The sequence below is a fragment of the Diuraphis noxia genome, unplaced genomic scaffold (assembly GCF_037042655.1).
Source record: "Diuraphis noxia isolate RWA-SAM2 unplaced genomic scaffold, SU_Dnox_SAM2 contig0001, whole genome shotgun sequence".
In the NCBI taxonomy this organism is placed as follows: Eukaryota; Metazoa; Arthropoda; class Insecta; order Hemiptera; family Aphididae; genus Diuraphis; species Diuraphis noxia.
Window position 1 is genome coordinate 62,967,038 of NW_028301711.1, and position 20,933 is coordinate 62,987,970.

A 20,933-nucleotide genomic window follows, 5' to 3' on the forward strand; every position below is an offset into this window, starting at 1 on the left:
TGTGTTGTAAACTCAAAATTGTCTAAATTAGAGCTATGAGTATAATTTAAAAATCTTATTAAATTTGAATATTTATTTTTGATTCATCAAAACGTCTTGAAAAAATCGATTAATCCGAAAATTATACTAAAAATGGGGGTTATCATTTAAAAAAATGAAGTTTTGCGTCAAGCGCAAAATACAGTAGTTAAAAAAATTTCAAATCATAGGAATTTATGATTGACTAGTCTAGTTTAATGTCCCGCAATCAGAATTGAAAAGATATAATTTACAGAGTAATAAGTGATAATATGTACCCTGTTTTTTTGAGACACGGTATAAATATATAGTAAGTTTGTCCTTTTTACATTCCTAAATGGCTGGACCGATTGCGAACATATTTGGTACAGATATATTAAACGTACGGGCAGAAGATAGGCTAAGTTGAAAAATGATAGGCCCAAATTATAAAATTATTATTAATAAATATCATTCAATTGAATACTTAAATTATCAGACTTTTCGATAAAACAAATAATATTACAAAATGATAAACTAAATTGAATATCACTTTAAGACAGGAATGTCAAACCTTTTGAATACTACTGTATTATACTAAATTTATTTTAATTTTTCGAGTGCCATGGATTTGCCATCCCTGTTTTATAAGATTATTACTTAGCATCACGGTTTAAGATATCTTAAACCGTGCTTAGCATACTTTAACCGTTATATATCTATATGTATAAAAATATATTGCTAACATAATCGAAGGAAACAAATTTAATACACAGTTTGAGACATATATAAGAGCTAGGATTTTTAATGGGCTACAAAGGGCACATTTCAGCTAGTAAATTCATATTTAAAAATTTTTTGGGTAACAAAAGTATTGTATTGATTTCTGATTATTTTTTAATAGGTGATAAGAATTATAAAAGAATAAAACTTATAAGTAGCCACAAATGTAAATAATCATATCAGGGACTGAGACCGGACCGAAAAAAACCGGTTACACAACCTAAAACCTTGTATAAATTAAAGAACCGAAAATAACCGTAACCTTTATTTTAAATTTTTAAAAGACCCTAACAAAAACCAAAACCCTTATACTAAACCGAAAAATACCGGTTTTTAAGGGTTTTTTTTATCGGTTTTCAATTATCTAGTGAGGTAGAAATAGATTAGATCGGACATAGTTAAGGTTTTACAAGCAAGAATTATATTTTATACTTTTATAGTTTTATAATACACAGTAGGTACCTACGTACGTAATGCTATTTTTGGACGCCGGCCGCGTCGCCCGTATATCCGTGACAGTGACGGCCGACGTGCGACGATGGTCAATGTTAACATCGATAACGGATAATTTCTACAAACACAAGTTATTTTTACTATTGCAGTAATGAGTAATGACACTGGGTTTATGTTTAATACAATATTATTACACACTTCACACCACACGTATCATATTATATTTATTATTATTTTTCTCGCCATTCAGTCGGTAACGCAGTTGCACACCACATACAGCAGTCTATCTGTGAGTTGTGACAAGTTTATATTAAATATTAATTATGGGCCGTCATATATTGTCAACAGTTTACGAATATTTTAATTATGACAAACAAACACAAGAATCAATTTGTAATGATTGCAATGGTAAAATAAAAGTAAGTACCTGCTTACACATTTTAGGTTTGTTTAATTTAAGTTTAAAATCATAAACAACAAAATAAAAATAAAATATGTACCAAGGCAATATTCAAATTTCATGAAGACAGACTATACGACATTATCTACATAATTTATATATAGTTAATTATAGTTTTTACCTATATCACCTATAAGAAAAATCTTAAATAATTTATCTAAATACTTACTATGTTATTAACCATAATATAAAATAATATATTATATAAGTTTAATTAAGTTTAATTAATATAGGTAGTTTGTAATGTTTGTATATTGTCGTCTTCCTTAAATATTTAAAATTTTGAAGTCTAATCAATATATTAAAGGTAATAAGATATTGTATAAATATATATAATTAATAAATAATATGTACCTATAATTTTGTCAGGGAAAACATGGAACAAATCTAAAAAGACACCTGAGTTCCCACCAAGATTTATATGAAGAGATGCTAATCAAAGACAAAGTAAAAAAGAAATCCTCCGCAAAGACCACCACTTCTGTTATCAAAGCACATGAGAAACTTTTTTATTTTTCTACACCCAAGGTTAAAGTTAACATTAATATGAACACTTTAATCAGCGCCTGTGTAGATTTAGTCACTGTAAATAGACGATCATATACTGTACTAAATGATACAGGTTTCAAAAAATTATAAATCCAATTTTAGATGGTATGAATAAAAAAGTGGCTATAAATTCAAATACTATAATGTAAGAAAATATTTTACATCAGTTCCTGAAAATCTTTTATTTATTAAATACTATTTGTATTTCATAGGAAATATGTACATGAAGAATCATTAGCCATACAGAAGCAAATTCGTATTGATGCATATACCAAAGCAAAACTAATATCATTGAAACTTGACACGACTAAATCGATCATTTTTGGGAATTAATATAGGTACAATATATTGTGGATGATTACATCAAACTCAGAACTCTTGGCTTAGTTGAGCTTACACAATCACATACAGGTATAAATTAAATATAAATTTTAATGATTAGGTTTTACTACTTTACTAGTACCCATTTAGGTTTTATGAAAATCGTTTTTAACTAAAAAAAATAAATAAATAGATAATAACAATATGTATACCTATTATATTTTAGGTTTATATTTAAAAGAAGTTATTTTAAATGTCTTAAAAAAATACAACATTGAACCTGATCAAATTTATACAATTACATCGGACAATGGGGCTAATATGTTAAAAGCTGTGAGCTTGATTGAAAAATATATTTCCGAATTACAACAGTCAGATAACGAATCAGAAAATAATGGTGAAATAAATGAGCTGAACATTGAAGATGACAGCTATGTTTGCATGTATAATATTTGTGTTTTGAATTAATACTAATATATGTATTTAACTAAAAATTCTTGTAGCGATGAAACCACAAGTGAAATATGTACAGAAAATAATGTTGATCTTGATGAAGACCAAATCTCAATGATGCTCGCTGAAAATACAGAAGAATATAATAATTACCTAGATAACGATTATGAGCAATCTGAAAATATATTGAATTAAATTCAATCATTTCAAAACATTGAAGGTGATACTTCAATATTTACAGGTAAGTTATCACAAAATATTCTTTTACAAGAACATGAAATTTATGTTTAGAAAAATTAAAAAATTCTACTCTATACAATATTCTACTAGTAAATTTAATTTAATATTTACTTTAATTACAAATTAAAAATACCTAGCTAAAATTGTTTGTTTTTTAAAGAGTAAATAATTACGGATTCTTAATAATTATTTTCTATGAACATAGAACCAAGTACAGCAGTGACCTAGTTACTATATACTAGTTATATACTAATTTTATTTAATCTTAGTTAGATACTTTTTTTAAATATTTAAAGACTTAATTTACATTGTAATGAATAATTTCTACCTACATAAGTAATAAACAACAATTTTCTGTTAACCAACATAATGTTATTGTTTAAAAGTTATAACATACAATTTTTTAGTGTTAATTTTGATTTTTAGGTGTATGATGTGTGGCTCATACCTTACAATTGGCCGTGATAGACAGTTTGAAAGATAATGGGATTGAAAAAATATTAAATAAAGTTCGCACATTGGTTAAAAAGCTTCGAAACCAAACATATATATACATAATAAAAAAAGAAAAATTAAAGTCTCCCATACTTGACTGCTTAACTCATTGGCATTCAACATTGGATATGTTAGAAAGAGTCAAATATCTTAAACATTTTATACAAAATATGGCAGCAAATGATTCAGAATGGAATCAAATTAAAGTTATTTCAAAAGCTTTGTTACCGGCAAAAATATGTACAAAAAAGTTCCAAAACTAGCAGTTGACATTAACCGATTTTTATGGTGCCTGGATTTTGTGTAAAATTCAAACTAAAAATGTAATACTTCATTTTCTGAAAAATTGGTTGAATGTTTAACTATTAGGGAACAACATTTAATGAAGAACAAAGTTTTATTGGCAGCAATTTTTTTGGACCCACAATACAAAATCATCCTTGATGACGAACAATACACTACTGCCATTAGTCATTTAATTGGAGTTTGGCTTCAATTGAAAAAGTTGGGACAAAAAAGTATTGACTTAACTACGAACAATGACGACATCATATTAAACAAAGATTCAGAAGATGATTCAATTACAGGTTCTGGTGGACTTGAAGATTTTCTTAAAGAAAAGGATGTTGACACTTACAATGTATCAAAAATCTCACAAACATCATCTCATACAATTGAAACAATTCTTAAGTCATACCATATCAAACAAAACAGATTAAACCATAAAACAAATATCCTCAAGTTTTGGAAATCAATGGAAAACATTTATCCAGAAATCTATGTCTTTGCTAAAATAATATCAGTTCCATCAACTCAAGTTAGTGTTGAACGTCTATTCTCAGGCCTTTAATTTATATTTTCACCTTATAGGTGCAATATAAATTCACAAAACCTAGAAGACCAATTGTTAGTACGTACAAATAGATTGTTCGATAAAGTTGACAATAAATATTTTAAAAAAAGGTAAAAAATCTATAGTATAATATGAATTTAATATTATAATATTATTTTTATTAATGTTTTAGTATTGAGAAAAATCTAACTACAAACATTGAAATGAGCTCTTTTCAAGAAGATACAGAAAATAATACTGATTCAATGCCAACGCAAAAGAAATTCTATGTCTTATTTAACCTTTGTTAACTATGATATTACAAATTACATTATATACTAATATTACTATTATATTAACTTAAATCTTAATATTACAATTTATTATATTGTAAATTACAATTCTTGGTCATTTGTAATAATATAATATAATATAATTATATATTTTATTTACTTTGCATTTTTATCAAAACAAAACTCTGAATAGATTAGTAAGTCCTAAAATTCTAAATAGTATATTTTGTTAATTATACAAATTTAATAATTTTGATAAAATTTAACCATACACTATAAACTGTAAACTAAATATTAATTATTCACAACAACCAGGTTCTTATGAGGTTTCAAATGTTTTATTTTAAGTATTTTTAACATACCTGGGCATTCATGGTACCTAAATTATTATAACATACAACTGCATAGTGCATACATGTATTAAAATTTTTTGTTTGAAAAACAAATATAAAAAATAAGGGTTGGAAACCAGTTGGAACCGGTTTTAACCGGAACCTAAATTTTAAACTTTATAAAATACCGAAATTTAACCGAAACCCATAAAAAAATATTTTAAAGATCTAAACCCTTACCGAAACCGTTAAAACCATTAAGGTCTCGGTCCCTGATTCATATACCTTACAAAAATATTCATAAAAATTTATAAAAAATTTATTTTATCTTAAAATTAAAACATAAACATATTCTATTAAATCAATAATTAATTTGAAGTATTCACAATATTGTTTTAAAATTCATTAAACTACTTTTTTTTTTTTTAATTTAAAATTTTGTATAAAACACTTTGTCTTTTAGTAGAAGAATGAAGTTAGTATGTATAATAAATATGATTGTTAAATGAATTAATATTATCTAATAGATGAGTCTATTGGGCAATACATCCATTCTGTTGATTCAATAAAATCAATTTCTTTTTCAAGTTCTTTAAGTCTTTTTGCATGTTCTTCCACATTAATCAGGTCGATCCCAATTTCATTCATCTAAAAAATACCATCATATTATTTGTAGATTATGGACTAAAAGGCCAAAGTAAATATTAAATTATTTAATTTATATTAGTTAAGTAATATGAAGTGTTTTTCTTTTATTTTTATAATTTGAATTTAATAAAAATATAAATTTAAATTTAAAAAAAGCTATTTGAGATATCATTTTTTTCTTCAATATTATTTGTATATGGTTGACAAAACTACGATGGATAATAGACCCATCGAAACAAAAATGAATAAAAATAAATATTATAATCACAAAACATTAATTAGATAACTATAATGCACATACAACAACAATAGCATGCAACATTGACAATCAAAACAATAAATCGGTCAGGATTTTGTTTAAAGCTTCCCTCTGTTGCCACATTCCCCAAAATGTATGATAAATTTCAATTAGTAGTTTAAAAAAACATTTACATCAAAAGATATATATTGAATATACAGGATGTTTCTTTCATCATTGAATACTTATTATTTCAGAAAGTATATAAAAAATGTTACATGGGTTCTAGGAATCAAACTAAAAATTTTCAAAGAATTTTGATATATTAAAATTGAATTTAAAATGAGTAGATTATGAGTTAAGTATTTAAAGTTTAGATGAGCTGAGTAGTTGATTATTATTTAGAGTAATATTCTCCTACCACTCCACTATATTCATCAAAGTTTTAAATATTTATAAAGTTACAACTTATAAGATACTAATCCTAAATTTGATTTTTACGTATCAAAATACATAGAAAAAGGGAACTGTTTTGGAATATGAAACTAAAACTGAATTTTGCCATTCAACAGAATAAACAACTTGAAAAATTTTAGATAAAATATATATATATATATATGTAATGTTACAGGCAAAGTAGACTCTCGGGTAATGCTCACAATGCCCGGTCTATGTATACTTTGCCCGGTCTATGTATACTTTGCCCGCTGTTTTTGGACAATACATTAAAATACTATTTTGACCGGCAGGGTTATAGCTTGACCGGTCCAAGTATACTTTGCTCGTAGTAAATTGGCTATTGTAACTTAAGCTATTAACTAAAATATTATGAAACCATTGTCTGTTAGCAAGGCCAGGCCGAGGGCCTGGCAAGGTGGGCGCCAGGGGCGCAAAATTTGATATAGTTAAATTTTAAAATCTAGGGGGGGGCATTGCCTGATGTAAACATTGCCCGAAAATCTACTTTTCCCGTAACATAAAGATATATATAAAAAAAATGTTGTTTTTAAATAATGAGTATTCAATGATAAAAGAATCACCTCTTATAACTATTATGGATTGCATGTTTAATTTATATTGAACATACAATAGTTAATTAAACATAAATACAATATAAAAATATATTTACCTGGCCTTCAGTTTCACATGGTTGCTTTAGTGAAAAAAAAAAAAATATAAGTTAATAACCATACTATAAATTGTATCAATAATTAATAACTATACAAATATAAAGGATATTTGTCTTTAGTCTGACTCATGAAAAAATAAACCAATACTATTTAATAAATATCATACAACCTTTAATTCCAATCAATAATTTGGGCAATATTCAATATAACAATATACAATTATTTTCATAAGCCATACTATAACTATTTAAAACATAATTTAACATAAAATTCATTTTTTTATTTATTTTGAACTATGCTTAAGTCTTTTTCTAAAACTACCCAAACTCTTACTAAAATGATTATAATCTGTTTTATGTCAAACACAATAGTTCTCAATCTTTTTATGTTTGCGGTACTTTTTATTTATAGCATTTTCACAGAACATTATAGTATTTTAATATATAAAAAATATTATCTCAATTTAAAAATGTTATACTATAACCATGGTTTTTAGGAGATATTGATATCTAACAACCAATAGTTTTTCACAATATGACCACTATACTCAAACTCCTAGGCGGCTAAACGATAAGTGAAATAAAATATAATAGTCATTTATGATAAAGAAAATTAAGAACTGGGAAATTTATATTCTTATTAAATGTCATAGGGTCATAGTACACCTATAACCATTTTGTGGTGCAGAACACTAGTTTAACATATACCAACTATGGATAAATCCTTATTTAGTATTTCTCCATTTCTTCATTTTATATTCCAACTATTCAACTTAAGTTATTTTTTACTACATATTTTGATAAAGACATAATTAAGAGTTCTACATAAACTGTTTCTAATACTTTAATATATTTATAACAACTAATGTAAGGTGTATATACAAACAATTGTTTAGATATTTTTGTAAAAAGTTATGTATATCTAATTTGAACATATTGAATACAATATTACTAATTAGAAAACAGAGTTTCTAAATCATATATATATATGTAAATAAAGACAAAACATTTTGTTGTCACAACCAAACATTCTAGCTGATGACAATACTTTGAATGTCAATCATTAAAAGTGAATAATCTTAATACTAACTTGTAAAATTATTAAAATGAAAAAAATAAAATGGTACTTCACTATTCGTCTTAAAGACCTTAAATTTGGACAATATCGCAGGATTAATAGATTTAAAAAAATTTTTTGAAAAGAGGGTTATATGAATGAAAAATATAAGTACGAAAGTTAAGAAATATTGTAGAATTTGAGTAGTTAAATTGAACTTAAATTTATAAATTCAGTGAAATCCACTAACAAACATTTTTTTTTTTTTTTTTATGAAAACATTTTCTACGGTAAAACCTCCTGAATAACAAATACCTTAAATTATGAAAGAACAAAGATAGAAAAACCAGCTCACATTAGTATAATGATATTTGACAACAAATTCTTTCATAAAATTTGTTATGAGGTAATAAGATAAGATTTTGATGAATAACAACCATCATGACAAAAAAATCAATGACTTAACTGCCTAAGTTTTGTTCATTTTGTTTGTTAGTTAGACCAGGCAAATCAATTTTTTCAGGCCGAATTTATTTATTTTTATGTGTAAACATATGCATTTTTTTATTACTATTTATAATATTTATACATATTATACTATATTTTATAAATGTTTTATTATATTTAACAATGTTAGGTACATTGACTATTTAAAAATTTCAAAACGTGTTTTCTCGGAATAACGAACAAAATTTTGGTACCTTAAGAATTTCTGCTATTTAGATTTGGAAGTATCATTAAATGTTGTTTAGTCAATAGCTACACATAGTTGGATATTTTTACTTATAGGTGGCTGATATCAGAAATGTTGTTATTAGCCAAGCATCAAATATTACCCGTAGCACATAAACAATGGACAATTTTTTTAATGGAGGAAGATAGAAAAAACAGATATTTAAGTTTGCAGTTAAGTTGAAGCTTTTCCATTTTTTACTAACACCACCACAATAACAATAGATAAAATACATAAAGTCTTAATAAATAATATAATTTTTCCTATACCTCATATTTAAAAAATTTCTCATTAATATTTATGAATGTATAAGTTTATTTTTTTTTTTTATTTTTGAGACATGACATTAAAAGCTTCTTTGAAATATAACCACTATCCCATGAATGGCAATATTAACCCATTGAAACAGTTTTAAAAATAATGTTAAAATTGACAAGAATAATATGTGATATATCTTACTACATGAAAATATCTTCTTAGGAGTTGACATTAACAATGTATGATGCTGTAATAATGTATTGTAAGGATTTTTCTAATTGCACAAATAAAATATATGGTATATTTATAAGGGGGGGGGAGTGCTTTAATCCACACAGTATACACTGAATACTATATTAAAAAAAAAAATACAAACAATTATGTACTCCAAAATGTAAAAAGTGCACCCTTAAAAATAAAAGAGTATTATATAAATATAAGCATGCCATATTTTTAGTTTGAATATCTGATTAAAGATAAAATGTACCATGTTTTCATTGTTTTCAATTGGTTGATGACAACAAATCAAAAGTTATTTATTAATAATCACTAAATACATTTTATTTGCAACATAAGGGAGGGCTTAAAAAATAAAATATAATCCGATATCAAAAGCACAACATTATTTACCCATCCAAATATCACAAATAGGATTATAAGCCAGGGCAATTTTGTGGGGGAGGGGTGGGAAGCAGAGAGAGAAATTTATGTACCATATCACCCAGTAAGACACAAATATTATATTTTTTATAAGGTTTTGTAGAAAGAAAAGTTAAAAAACAATTTATTATTGCTCCTGAACACAATATTTAAATAAGGTCATAATAAAATGAATTCAACTAATACCTGAACTAATATGAGTATTGGTGATATAAAACTTTCTGGATTATCTTGATTAGTAGTTGATTTATCAAGAGTCCAGCTCTCTCTAATCAACTCTTTTAAAATTGATTCTGTTTCAGAATTTTCAGAACTTGATTTATCTCCATATGATGTATTGGATGATGCTGTAGACGACCATGACGTATCGTCCATGTTATCGTCAATTATTGGATCCAGCTTGCATATATGATTTGAGTAATTCAATTCATCATCAATTATTTCTGATTCATCAGATGAAATGTCTGATTCATCTGTTGTTGTATAATCTAAATCTCGTAGTGGACACTGATTGTCAAAAGTATATGGCATGGTTTGTGACGTTGAAGCTGATGATGTTGATGCTGTCGATGTAGATGCTGTTGGGATGTCACTCATTGTTCTGGTCAATAAACTCTAAAAGGAAATCATATATTTATCTATTATTCACAATATGGATTTAAAAACATTAGTTTACAAAAAAGCATATTGAAAACATCCATCAGCCATTAAGTGCAACATTAAAGCATAATTTTATTATTCAATAGATAGTTTAAAATTTAAATAATTTAGTCTCATGAAATTTTGAGAAATTATTTAAAAGTAAATATTTTACAAATTAATTAATGTATACTAAATTTAAATAGTTTTAGTTCATAAACTTAGTATGTTCAACAAATCACTGCGCGTGCAGTAATCAACAGCAACAATTACTGAAAAAAAGTTACAACTTTTTATAAATAATAATAATAGCAAATAATTAATATGCAAAAATGAAAACTCAAAAATAATAAACAAGCGCATATGTACTTTTATTTGAAATAAATATTTTTAATTTTATACTTTATTTGTTTTTGTTTAGTAACAATATGTATTCTTTGCTGATTACTTAAATTTCTAGTTAACCAAGTTTGGCTAGGTATATTACATGATATATTTTATTTTATTGTAAAATTAAGTTAAATTATTAAATAGCTTATAAGAAAATAATGAAGATAACACGGTTGAAATGAAAATATGATTTCAATCTATTAACTGTTTAGAAGCATTGCAGAATTTATATTTAATTTACAACAAATATATATAATTAGTGATGCAAACAAGTCCTAATTTATAGTATTGAATTGACCTCAAAGAAACCTCAAAACATTCAGATTAATATTCAAAATTAAACCAAACTATTCAAATATTAAATTAACTAATAATGATGTATAGTATTTATTTAAAACTAATAAATAATTATTATGTTTGGTTATGTTTATAAATCAATAATTATACCACATCACCAAGAAATATAAATTTTCAATTGTCATTTATAAAACTACTTATTTCTATTTTAAAGTAATATTTTATACTCATAAAAGGTTGTTTGTTAAAATAATGTTACGGATTTTTGATTAAATTATATCAATAATATTAATATACATATGGCCATGTCAAAAGTGAACAAATATGTTAGTATACATCTAAAATATAAAAGGTAAGCAACAATTGAGATATTTAATTTGATCTCAAAATAAAAATCCAATTGTAAAGTTTACAAACTTTTCAAAAAAGTTTCATTACTTTGTTGAGAAAACATTTATTAATTATATTATAAGCTATTAATTATTAAAACCTTCACAGAAATAATTTTCACTTAATTGTTTTGGATTCTTATTTTGATAAAATAATTGATATTTGATATTTTCAAGTATAAAGATACTAAGAAGATCCCAAAATAAATAAGTGTTAGACTAAAAGGCCTATTTCATAAAATATGAATATTTTTTTTACTTAATGTAGTGTTAGTATTATAGTACTCAGCTTTAAGTAAGGATACTAGAACAATTATATTTTACTATTTACGTTAAATTTATGAAGAATCCAATCAAATAAGGATTGCTTTAATGCTTTGGTACATTTTTTGATACATCTATATCCATTTGATAGCATTTCCATATAACCAAACTATGTTGCCTATCAAGGATAACAAAAAATAATAACATTAATTTTGATTTAATCAGTAAAAGACAACTTTTGTTTTTACTCTTGTTTATTTTTTTAGGAATACACACCACCAGTGGAAAAATAATAAAATCAGAGGAGTTGAGAACTTTTGGAACCATTCTTAATATAAAGATGTTAAACATTTATAGAATAATCAATACAGAATTTTGAATTTAGAAAAAATTTGGTGGTGACAATAATGTTTTGAATAATTAAATTAAACTTTTTAATCATCATAAGTGGTTAAGTTTATAAGTTCTAATTTCAATTATATCAATAGTTTATTGAAACATAAATTTTGGTACTTGTGCGTTATCACAAATACCTCATATAATGGGTTATAACGACCCCGTTTTATACGCTATTCTATTTCTAATTCTATTTTTTCCAGTGTTGTTACAATTTCACTTATCACAGTTTCCTATAGAGTCTATAAAATATAAAATTCTAGAAAAAAATAACATTTCAATTAAATATTTTACGGTTATTTTAGAGTATTCGATGGCTATTCCAGGTACTAACGCGTCGGTAGAAAGAATATTTTCAATTACAAATGTTTTATGGACAGATGAGAAAAATCGATTTCTTGTGGACACAATTAGATCGATAATAATCGTAAAACAACATTTTAAAAATGTTTCATGTACAGAATTTCATACATTTCTTTTAGAACATCCACAATTATTAAAACTAATTACTTCTTCAGAAAAATATGAAAAATCATATAGTGAAGACATCTCTGAATTATCAAAATGAATTAATAAGTTTTTTTAAAAATTTAATCTTATACAATATACAGTGTTATTAAAAATTATAGAATATATATAGATATTATAGATATATATATTAATTATTAATAAAAAAAATTAAATTATTATTAATTTTGTCCTGTATTTTTTTTTTTTTAAATATGGTCACCCTACTATAGACTGGCTGGGTAACTTTTAGAACACTTGGACATTTAGCCACAACCACGCTGTCACACTGGTAGTAGACAGTACTGTCTAAAAATCTTGTTATACAGTTACGAATGTTATGATTATTTGGCAATGGATCTGTGAAACTTACCTACTACGGAAAAAGATGCCGTAGCTGTTTTTCAAGAAAAATACATTTTACCACATAAACGAATCTGTTTGAACGGTCACAAAGCAAAACTCTATTTTGGTAAACAAGTATTTTGGAAGTTTTACTAGTTTTATAAATTTGACATATTCTATTATCACATATTTTATTTTATTTTATTTGACATATTATTATCATATTATCAATAAATACATTGACATTAGCTTTGGGTAGTTTTTTATTATAATAAACATATTAAAAATATGTTGCATAAAATACTATGTGTTCAAAATCAAGGTAGTCGCGAAGAGTCGACGGAAGGCGCGATAACGCACAAGTACCTAAATTTTTAGTTTGAATCATGTTTTTTAAAAACTTAGTAGTAGTATCTGCATTTATTTCTCGATGGAATTAAAAAATAATATTTTTTATGGAGGTCTGTTGTTAATGAGTAATAATGTAAGGGGATAGGGTATAGAATTTGCAATGAGTAACTGCCCATACAAATTTATAGGGCTGATTAGTGACCAATATGTGGTATATTTTTTTAGTGAAACTTTGTGGTAAAAGATTTCCCATAAAATAAAAAGTACTTACACAATAAACAAATTTAACACACCAGAATTGCCTTGAAATTTCAAATTGATTCCTCTTAAATTATTAAAATTTACTTTTTCAGCATGCAACATAAAAGTATGGCTAAATCAACTATAAGTAGGCCTATGAACTAATTAAGTTATTTTTCACTATATTTCATATCATAGGTAAGTAACTAAAATAAAAAATTTATATAATTAAGTTAAAAGTATTGAAATAAAAAATGAAAAGAATAATTAATACCTATGACAATATTATTTATTTACTTATTCATCTACATACTTTTTTAGAAGGTTATACTTAGCAAAAATAACTCGCGATATCCAAAAATGAATTCAAAGAAACTATATGATACCAATTCGAAAGTTCTAGGAATACTTTGGTACACTACACTTAGCTGACTCGTCCAACTTTAATTTTAATTTTATGAGTAATAAGTTAAATAGCATTAATAAAAACCACACTTACAAACTTTTTTTTTTGGTGGGGGGCGGTGGGGGGAATGGCATAGACTTCTTCTTGATAACTACTCGTACAAGTAGGTGGTACAACAACTAATCAGGTCTTGATAAAAATATGAAATTCGTTGTTGATCCATAAGCATCTGTAAACACAAAGATTGACTACACACACACTTAGTAACGACCCGTGCATTGAAATTATTGTCAAGCCCATCGATTGGAGTCAAATACAAGTTACACATCTCAAAATAATTTTAAACAATCCATCATGCAACAGATGCAAGTCATATAACATAATGAACAGTGTCGGCCTGGTACTTAAAGGGCCCCGGACGCATTTCTTCAGAAGGGCTCCCAAACATGCTATTTTATAAAATGATAAAAAAAATGATTATAAGTAGTGAAATATTATATTTTTAATAGTATCGGGGCTCCTCGACATAAATACCGCCAGGGGCCCCGAATGCGTTCGCGGACTAGCGGCTATGGCCAGGCCGACACTAATAATGAATATGTTGATGTTGAAATTGTAACAAATTTTGTCATCCAAAACGTATAGAAAAAAAAAACTTGAATCCTAGCTAGAAATTATAACAACAGAATACTTTTCCTATTGATAATATAAAAATGAACGTTATCGAACCCCCACAATGTTAAACTGTAAAATAAATCATAAACGAGTAGGTACCTGTACCTGATATTATTAGCGAAAAATACATACTTATAATTCCGGTTTAAGTAATTGGTGGTCGAGTACGGTCACAACGAACATATTAGTGTAGGTTATCAGTTGAAAAAAATAATCGATTTCAAATCGTGTCAAATCCTGATAAAAGCTGGATACCTCAACAAAATATGCCGTCACAATAATGAATAAAAAATTACTAATAATTAAAATCAATTATATTACACATAAAACGAGAATAATAACATGCAGGTAGTCGACTAGAGTTTTAACAATTTACAATACAATATATATTCACGACTGACGACCAGTGAGACAGTGAACCGTGAACGAGAGACGACTAATTTGATAAGACAATCGAGACGATAAGACGAATGACCGAAGATCAAAAAATATGATTATAAATTTATAAACATTTATTTATAACTAATAATTTGATTTTCATGCATCGAAATTCTCCAGATATTATTCTGCTGCGGGTTATGAAATAACAAAATTATGCTGTTATTTCTGTTATAATTATCTATAGCCGTGGTTCAGTTAAGGCACTGAAGAGGTCTTTACAGGGCCCTAGTTCAGTCAGTGGTTGTCATTCAAGAGAAAAAAAAAATGATAACGATAAGAAATATTGATATTAAGTCCGTGCCACTAAAAAACGTAATCTCATCACCAGGAATTAAGTTGGGCAACACCCATCAAGATAAAGAATACACTGGAGTGCGCGCTCGTATAACCGCACACTTAAATAATAGAGCCGTCGGGCGGCGTCGATTCAAAGTTCAAACGCTAACCTCACCACCGTACGGCAAGAAAAATATTATTATTTATTACGTATGCTGTACACAGGAAACATTCGAAGAATTCACTTTTTTGTTGTTGCTATAAATGCGATTTCAACCTAATACTTAATGGACATTACTTAATCGACATTTAAATAATAAAAAAAATATTCATATATTTATAATATTTATTTATTAAGATCAATTAAAACAACTAAGTACATCACAGAAATATGTAGTTATAATATAAACCATATTTAAAAAAAAAAAAGGAATTGTATAAAAATAGTATTATTTATACTTATACATTTTTAAACAAAATAACTTTTGTAAGTTTATGCCCGAGAGAAGAATGATTTTTGAAAACTTCACACATATTAAATTGCTTTTCATAATGTTTTACTCTTCGGCAGAGATTTGATCAAATTTTAGGGGGACTTAAATGTTTCTTTGCAAAAACTCTAATATCAATAATACCTTCACTCTTCAGTACGCATAAACTACTAAATTACTAAATTACAAAGCTACTAAATAAAAATTATTAACTATATAATATTATGCACTTTAAAAGTCATTAAATTATAGGTAATACAATAAATATTTTATTATTTTAGTGCAATAAACCTACTTTTATTAGCAAATATATCAATAATGTTCTCAATACTGATATTGATATCTTTTTCAATGTATAATATTGAAGAGTTATTCAATTTTTCTTGCAGCATACTCGTGCATAGCCATGTCTTAACTTTGCGCATTGCAGAATAGCTTCATTTACACGTAGCCGAGATGATTGGTATTGTTATGGCTACCTGTAGAAGTTTATATAAATTAGGAAACACACGTTTAGAAATATTTTGTTTTGTTGTTTCATAATTTATTTCATTTCCTGATTGCAAGATGCTATTTTTTGCTACGGTCATCTCAGACTGAATATTGAATTTCAATAAATCCAATTATCTCTAAAAACAGTTAAAATGTACTAAGAACTTTTATCATAAAACTAAAAACTTAAGATTTACTTGATAATGATCAATAAAAATTGACTTTCTTCAAATTTTAGTTGAAAAAATTATCAACAGATATGCCCATTTGTAAACTATTATTAAAAATCTTTCTTTTAACTTTGTAACTAGTGTGTCAAGAATCACATAGTTACGCATTTATTCTGTAGAAATCTTCAGTTGTCTGTGTAGGTTCTGTGTACTGTGCACTAGCGCTAGCAGTTATAATGAAATGTTTAAGATTGTTTGGTTCTTTCCTTGTTCTTTCATTTCCTAAATTTTAAATAGAATTGATAAAATAATCATTTTTAATAATAACATAGTTAAGTAATCAGTTATTTAGGTTTAGGTATACCTTGGAATGGATTTTCAATAGATATATTATTGACTGTTGCAAATTTATCAAACCAAATTTCAGCAAAACATTTAATGGTTTTATAATCCTCTAAGGATTTGATTATAGATTTAATAATAAATTAATAATTGATGAATTTCCAAGAGTTGAAGTTTTTTTTGGCAATTTGCATGTTAAAATATTAATTATTGTTAAAAATGTATGTAAAAGAAACAAATATACAATGAATTGTCCTTTTTGTCATATTGGTTAAAATTCCTGAAAAATAATAAAGAATAAGTACACATTAACTTCAAATTAACAAGTATCTATAATCTATATATTAAAACATTAATTGCAATAATCAAAATATTTACCTATAGCTTCATTTACATATTTATCAGATTCATTTTCAATCTCATTTATTAATGTATCTGCTATTGCTTTATAACTGACATTACAGCTTCGCAATTTTTGTAACGGCAATTCCACCTTGTGTTGATTAATCTTGTAATTGACTATTTTTAACACCCAACTTATTTTGAATATCGATTAATTTTTATTATTAGCCAGATATGAAAAGTGAACATGAAGGGCCTCTAATGTGTTAATAATGTTTCTGGTTTCCAGCTGTAATTTAATATTTGAAATATTATTAAATTAGTTTTTATTTTAAAACAAAACACATTTATTTAAAAAATAAAAATATAAATAGGCAATTTAAAATAATTAATCCATACCTTTACTTTTTTACACATGTCTAGAATTACTAAATTAACTTTGTGTGCTGTGCAGTGAGTATAAATTGCGTACGGATGTTTTTCTTTAATCTTTGCTTGGACACCATTAAATACCCCAGATATAACGCTGGCCCCATCATATGATTGAGCTACAATTGCCACCTGAGGGTTTAAATTACATTACTTGAGGTAATCTAGCATAGTTTGACTTAAAGCCTCTGCGTCTTGTTTATATGAACAATCAATGAAACCAATAAATCTTTCTTTGATATCTAACCCTTTGCAGTATTTCAAACATAAAGCCATTACTCATCTTTAAAACATCTGAAAAATTCAAATTCAAATTTGAATTGATTAAATTTCCAATTAACATTTTTAATTTATTACCTAGCTTCAACGCACATTATTCCAAACATGCCTACATCGTCAACTTCTAGTATTATGGTACCTTTTGATAAACCTGCACAAATATTAATAAACTCATCTTGAACTCCATGGCTAGTATAATTTGTTTTCTCTTTATATTTCTGGGCAAATTCAGGATATAGTTTAGATATCATATCACAGACTTCTTTAAAATTTCCTAAATACAATTATTAGTTAAATTTAATTATTAATAAAAAAAAATTACTCTCCACTTCATACCTTGATTCATAGAGCTGTGAGCTTCATTGTGGCCTCTAAATGGTAGGCCTTGTCTGCACAAAAATAGTGTCACTTCACACAAAGTTCTTATATATCTACGATTACTTTCAATAAGTAGCTTATGTTGAGAAGAAACCTGTGCCAACACTACCAGTTTTTTCAATGTCTTTATGTGACTGCCATTTTTCCATATTAGCCAGATGATATTTTGTTGTTACTTTAGAATGAAGTCTATTTTGATGGCCTTTTATAGATCCTCTTGAACTACTTAACTGTATTAAATTTAAACGTAATAAAAAAAAAATTGTATTCAATAAAATTGTTTAATTATTAAAATGTTTACTTTATTCCATTTTTAAAACAAATTATAGTAAATGTATCTTCGATATTGTTCCCAGAACAATTAAATACGACAGGCAAAACAGTACAAAGCATCATTGATGATACTATATTAAAGCCATTCAAGGCAGTTGTAATATGATGCATTAGTACTACGGGTTTGTTGACCACATAGGCGCAAGGGGGCTTAGCCCCCTACAAATTGGTATAGCCTCCCAAAAATCAAATAATTTTACTTCATGATACACATTATTTAATTTAAAAGCATCATAAGAGTATTCAGTATCCTGATCTGAGCTACAGCTTCAGCCCCCCCCCCCAGATTTCAAACTCTATTTGTGCCTATGGGTGATCAAATTTTGTCATTGGATAAGACTGGAACGTCTGGAACATAATTTAAAAGTAGTAGTCAGTATTATAGTCACTCTATATACCTTAATGGTACCAACAACAGCAATTATGCAATAGTAAAATGTAAAAATTGTATTTATATATTAATTATTAAGGTTTCTAATTATTTATAACCAAAGTTTAATTGTAATTTGTAAGTGTTAAGTATCTACTGTTATATGTGGCATGTGCCAACTAATAGTAATAGACAAAATATTACTTCTTTTAGCTAAATGTTTAAATTGCGTAATATTAGGCCAACGAAGCAAATGAGCTAAGGCAGCACTTAGTAAGATAATATTTAAGGATGTATAAGCATCACAGTAGAGGGACAGTGCGGGTTTCGAGTGAGAGACGGTATATGTTTGTAAGCGATTCATAGAGACCCGTATTTTTGTGTGTTTATTTTATGTTTAATAAAGTCATTCAAAATAGTATTAATTGTTCATTGATCATTTTGTGTACCATCATAGGTATACTACAGTGGCGCCATGCGTGTGAAGTTGGCCCCCCGACTTTGTCCGATCGATTCCAAAACTATGTCAATATTTTACAAATTAATTGCAAATAATCGCAAATTGGTTTTTGGAATTTGATAATAGCGCCATTGTTTTGTATTTTATAGGCAAGTGAGCCTTATTATTCACTTATTGTAACTAATATATATTGAATACCTACATTGTGAGAGGATAATAAACATTATTTCTACTCCAACACCGTTTCTCGTAAGTCCTTTATCATATACCTAATACCTACAATCAACATTGCCCACGTCTCCCGACTACTGTGTTTCGCGTTGGTTCACCTCCACGTCATCATCGAGCGAGTGTCACCGCGTAAGTCCGCCAGCAACTTATGTTGTGTGAGAGGCCGCCCAGGTCGTCAGGTTCCTGCAAATCAACACCAGCACACCACCCTTCAGACTTCAGTAGTTTAAGTTAGTTTAAGAATTACCTATCCCTATTTTGTTAGCTCTGTGGTCATTGCACCAGACCGAATCGACCACAGAGAACCCCTCCCCATAATTAACTTGTATCATCCTACTTCCCTCGTACATTGTATAACCACTCCCGTTCCTGTGTCGTCGTCGATAGGCGGAAAAAATGGCCACGGAAAAAAAACCCACGGAAAAAAAACCCAAATTTTTTCCGTGGGTTTTTTTTCCGTGGCCATTTTTTCCGCGATTCGTCGTCGTCGTACATAATTGATTGCCGACCCAATAAAAGATAAGGCGTGTAGGATCGGTGGCCTATCTATGCTATTGTAGGGGTTTTTTGTTTAGTGTTCGTTTTCGAACCACCGAGTGCTCCTTCGGCTATCCCGTGCGAGATCGGGATAGAACAACCCTTATTGGCTATTTTAATTTGTATATTTTTTACCTACAGTTTTATATTTTTTAATGTGCTTAATTTTAGTATTTTTTTAATTTTTAATTCTAAGACCTATAGAAGTATTGACTATGTTATAATAACTATTGACAGTGATAAAAATGTAAAATATTTAATACAAATTTAAAAAAAAAAACTGTTTTATTATTAAAATATTTTAATTATTTATTTACCAATGAAATATAATAATTTGGATTTAGGTGCGAGGCCTCGCATATATAATTTGCACAGAGCCTCGCAAATCATACCGCCGGCACTGATAAGGCCATAAGGACTTATAAGCTGCGACTGTACCTATATTTAGGCCGGGGTGCATAAAGATTAGTCTGTAAATTCGTTACGGGGCCTGTAATTTACCGGTCCGGTAAGGTTTAATGATGTTCGTAAA

The 20,933-nt window shown here is 27.1% G+C and overlaps 1 protein-coding gene and 2 pseudogenes across 8 annotated transcripts; 1 reads left to right on the plus strand and 2 right to left on the minus strand.

The window, feature by feature from the left end:
* The first annotated feature begins 972 nt into the window (after nucleotides 1-972).
* On the plus strand, nucleotides 973-4,984 carry LOC107170789 (uncharacterized; annotated as a pseudogene). The gene is made up of 7 exons (XR_016191840.1): nucleotides 973-1,652; nucleotides 2,063-2,387; nucleotides 2,455-2,653; nucleotides 2,790-3,006; nucleotides 3,067-3,257; nucleotides 3,683-4,714; nucleotides 4,777-4,984. The product of XR_016191840.1 is annotated as an uncharacterized LOC107170789 (transcript).
* Nucleotides 4,985-5,505: 521 nt separating this feature from the next.
* On the minus strand, nucleotides 5,506-15,460 carry LOC107168143 (uncharacterized). 6 transcript variants are annotated; one of them, XM_015517453.2, is made up of 6 exons: nucleotides 14,963-15,422; nucleotides 14,249-14,384; nucleotides 11,978-12,088; nucleotides 10,118-10,546; nucleotides 7,224-7,247; nucleotides 5,506-5,856 (listed from the first exon to the last, which is right to left on the minus strand). In XM_015517453.2, exons 3-6 carry the CDS (start codon nucleotides 12,068-12,070, stop codon nucleotides 5,725-5,727), a joined length of 678 nt encoding a protein of 225 aa, XP_015372939.2. In that variant the 5' UTR covers nucleotides 12,071-12,088; nucleotides 14,249-14,384; nucleotides 14,963-15,422; the 3' UTR covers nucleotides 5,506-5,724. The 6 variants fall into 6 exon arrangements, with proteins under 6 accessions (XP_015372939.2, XP_015372942.2, XP_015372943.2 ...); XM_015517456.2 differs by having other exon boundaries at nucleotides 14,936-15,422; XM_015517457.2 differs by having other exon boundaries at nucleotides 14,930-15,422.
* A 419-nt stretch (nucleotides 15,461-15,879) lies between these two features.
* LOC107168140 (zinc finger MYM-type protein 1-like) lies at nucleotides 15,880-20,238 on the minus strand (annotated as a pseudogene). The gene is made up of 8 exons (XR_016189701.1): nucleotides 19,914-20,238; nucleotides 18,429-18,700; nucleotides 18,171-18,366; nucleotides 17,784-18,107; nucleotides 17,421-17,673; nucleotides 17,065-17,322; nucleotides 16,728-16,982; nucleotides 15,880-16,667 (listed from the first exon to the last, which is right to left on the minus strand). The product of XR_016189701.1 is annotated as a zinc finger MYM-type protein 1-like (transcript).
* Between the last annotated feature and the right edge of the window lie 695 nt (nucleotides 20,239-20,933).

Bases quoted from the DNA above. Each gene is read 5' to 3' on its own strand.
- LOC107168143 (XM_015517453.2), bottom strand. From the start codon at position 12,070: ATGGAAATGCTATCAAATGGATATAGATGTATCAAAAAATGTACCAAA. The intron at 10,547-11,977 runs GTAAATAGTAAA...ATTTCCTTTTAG, and splicing joins GGATTCTTCATAAATTTAAC to AGTTTATTGACCAGAACAAT. The intron at 5,857-7,223 runs GTAAATATATTT...GGTATTTTTTAG, and splicing joins CATGTGAAACTGAAGGCCAG to ATGAATGAAATTGGGATCGA.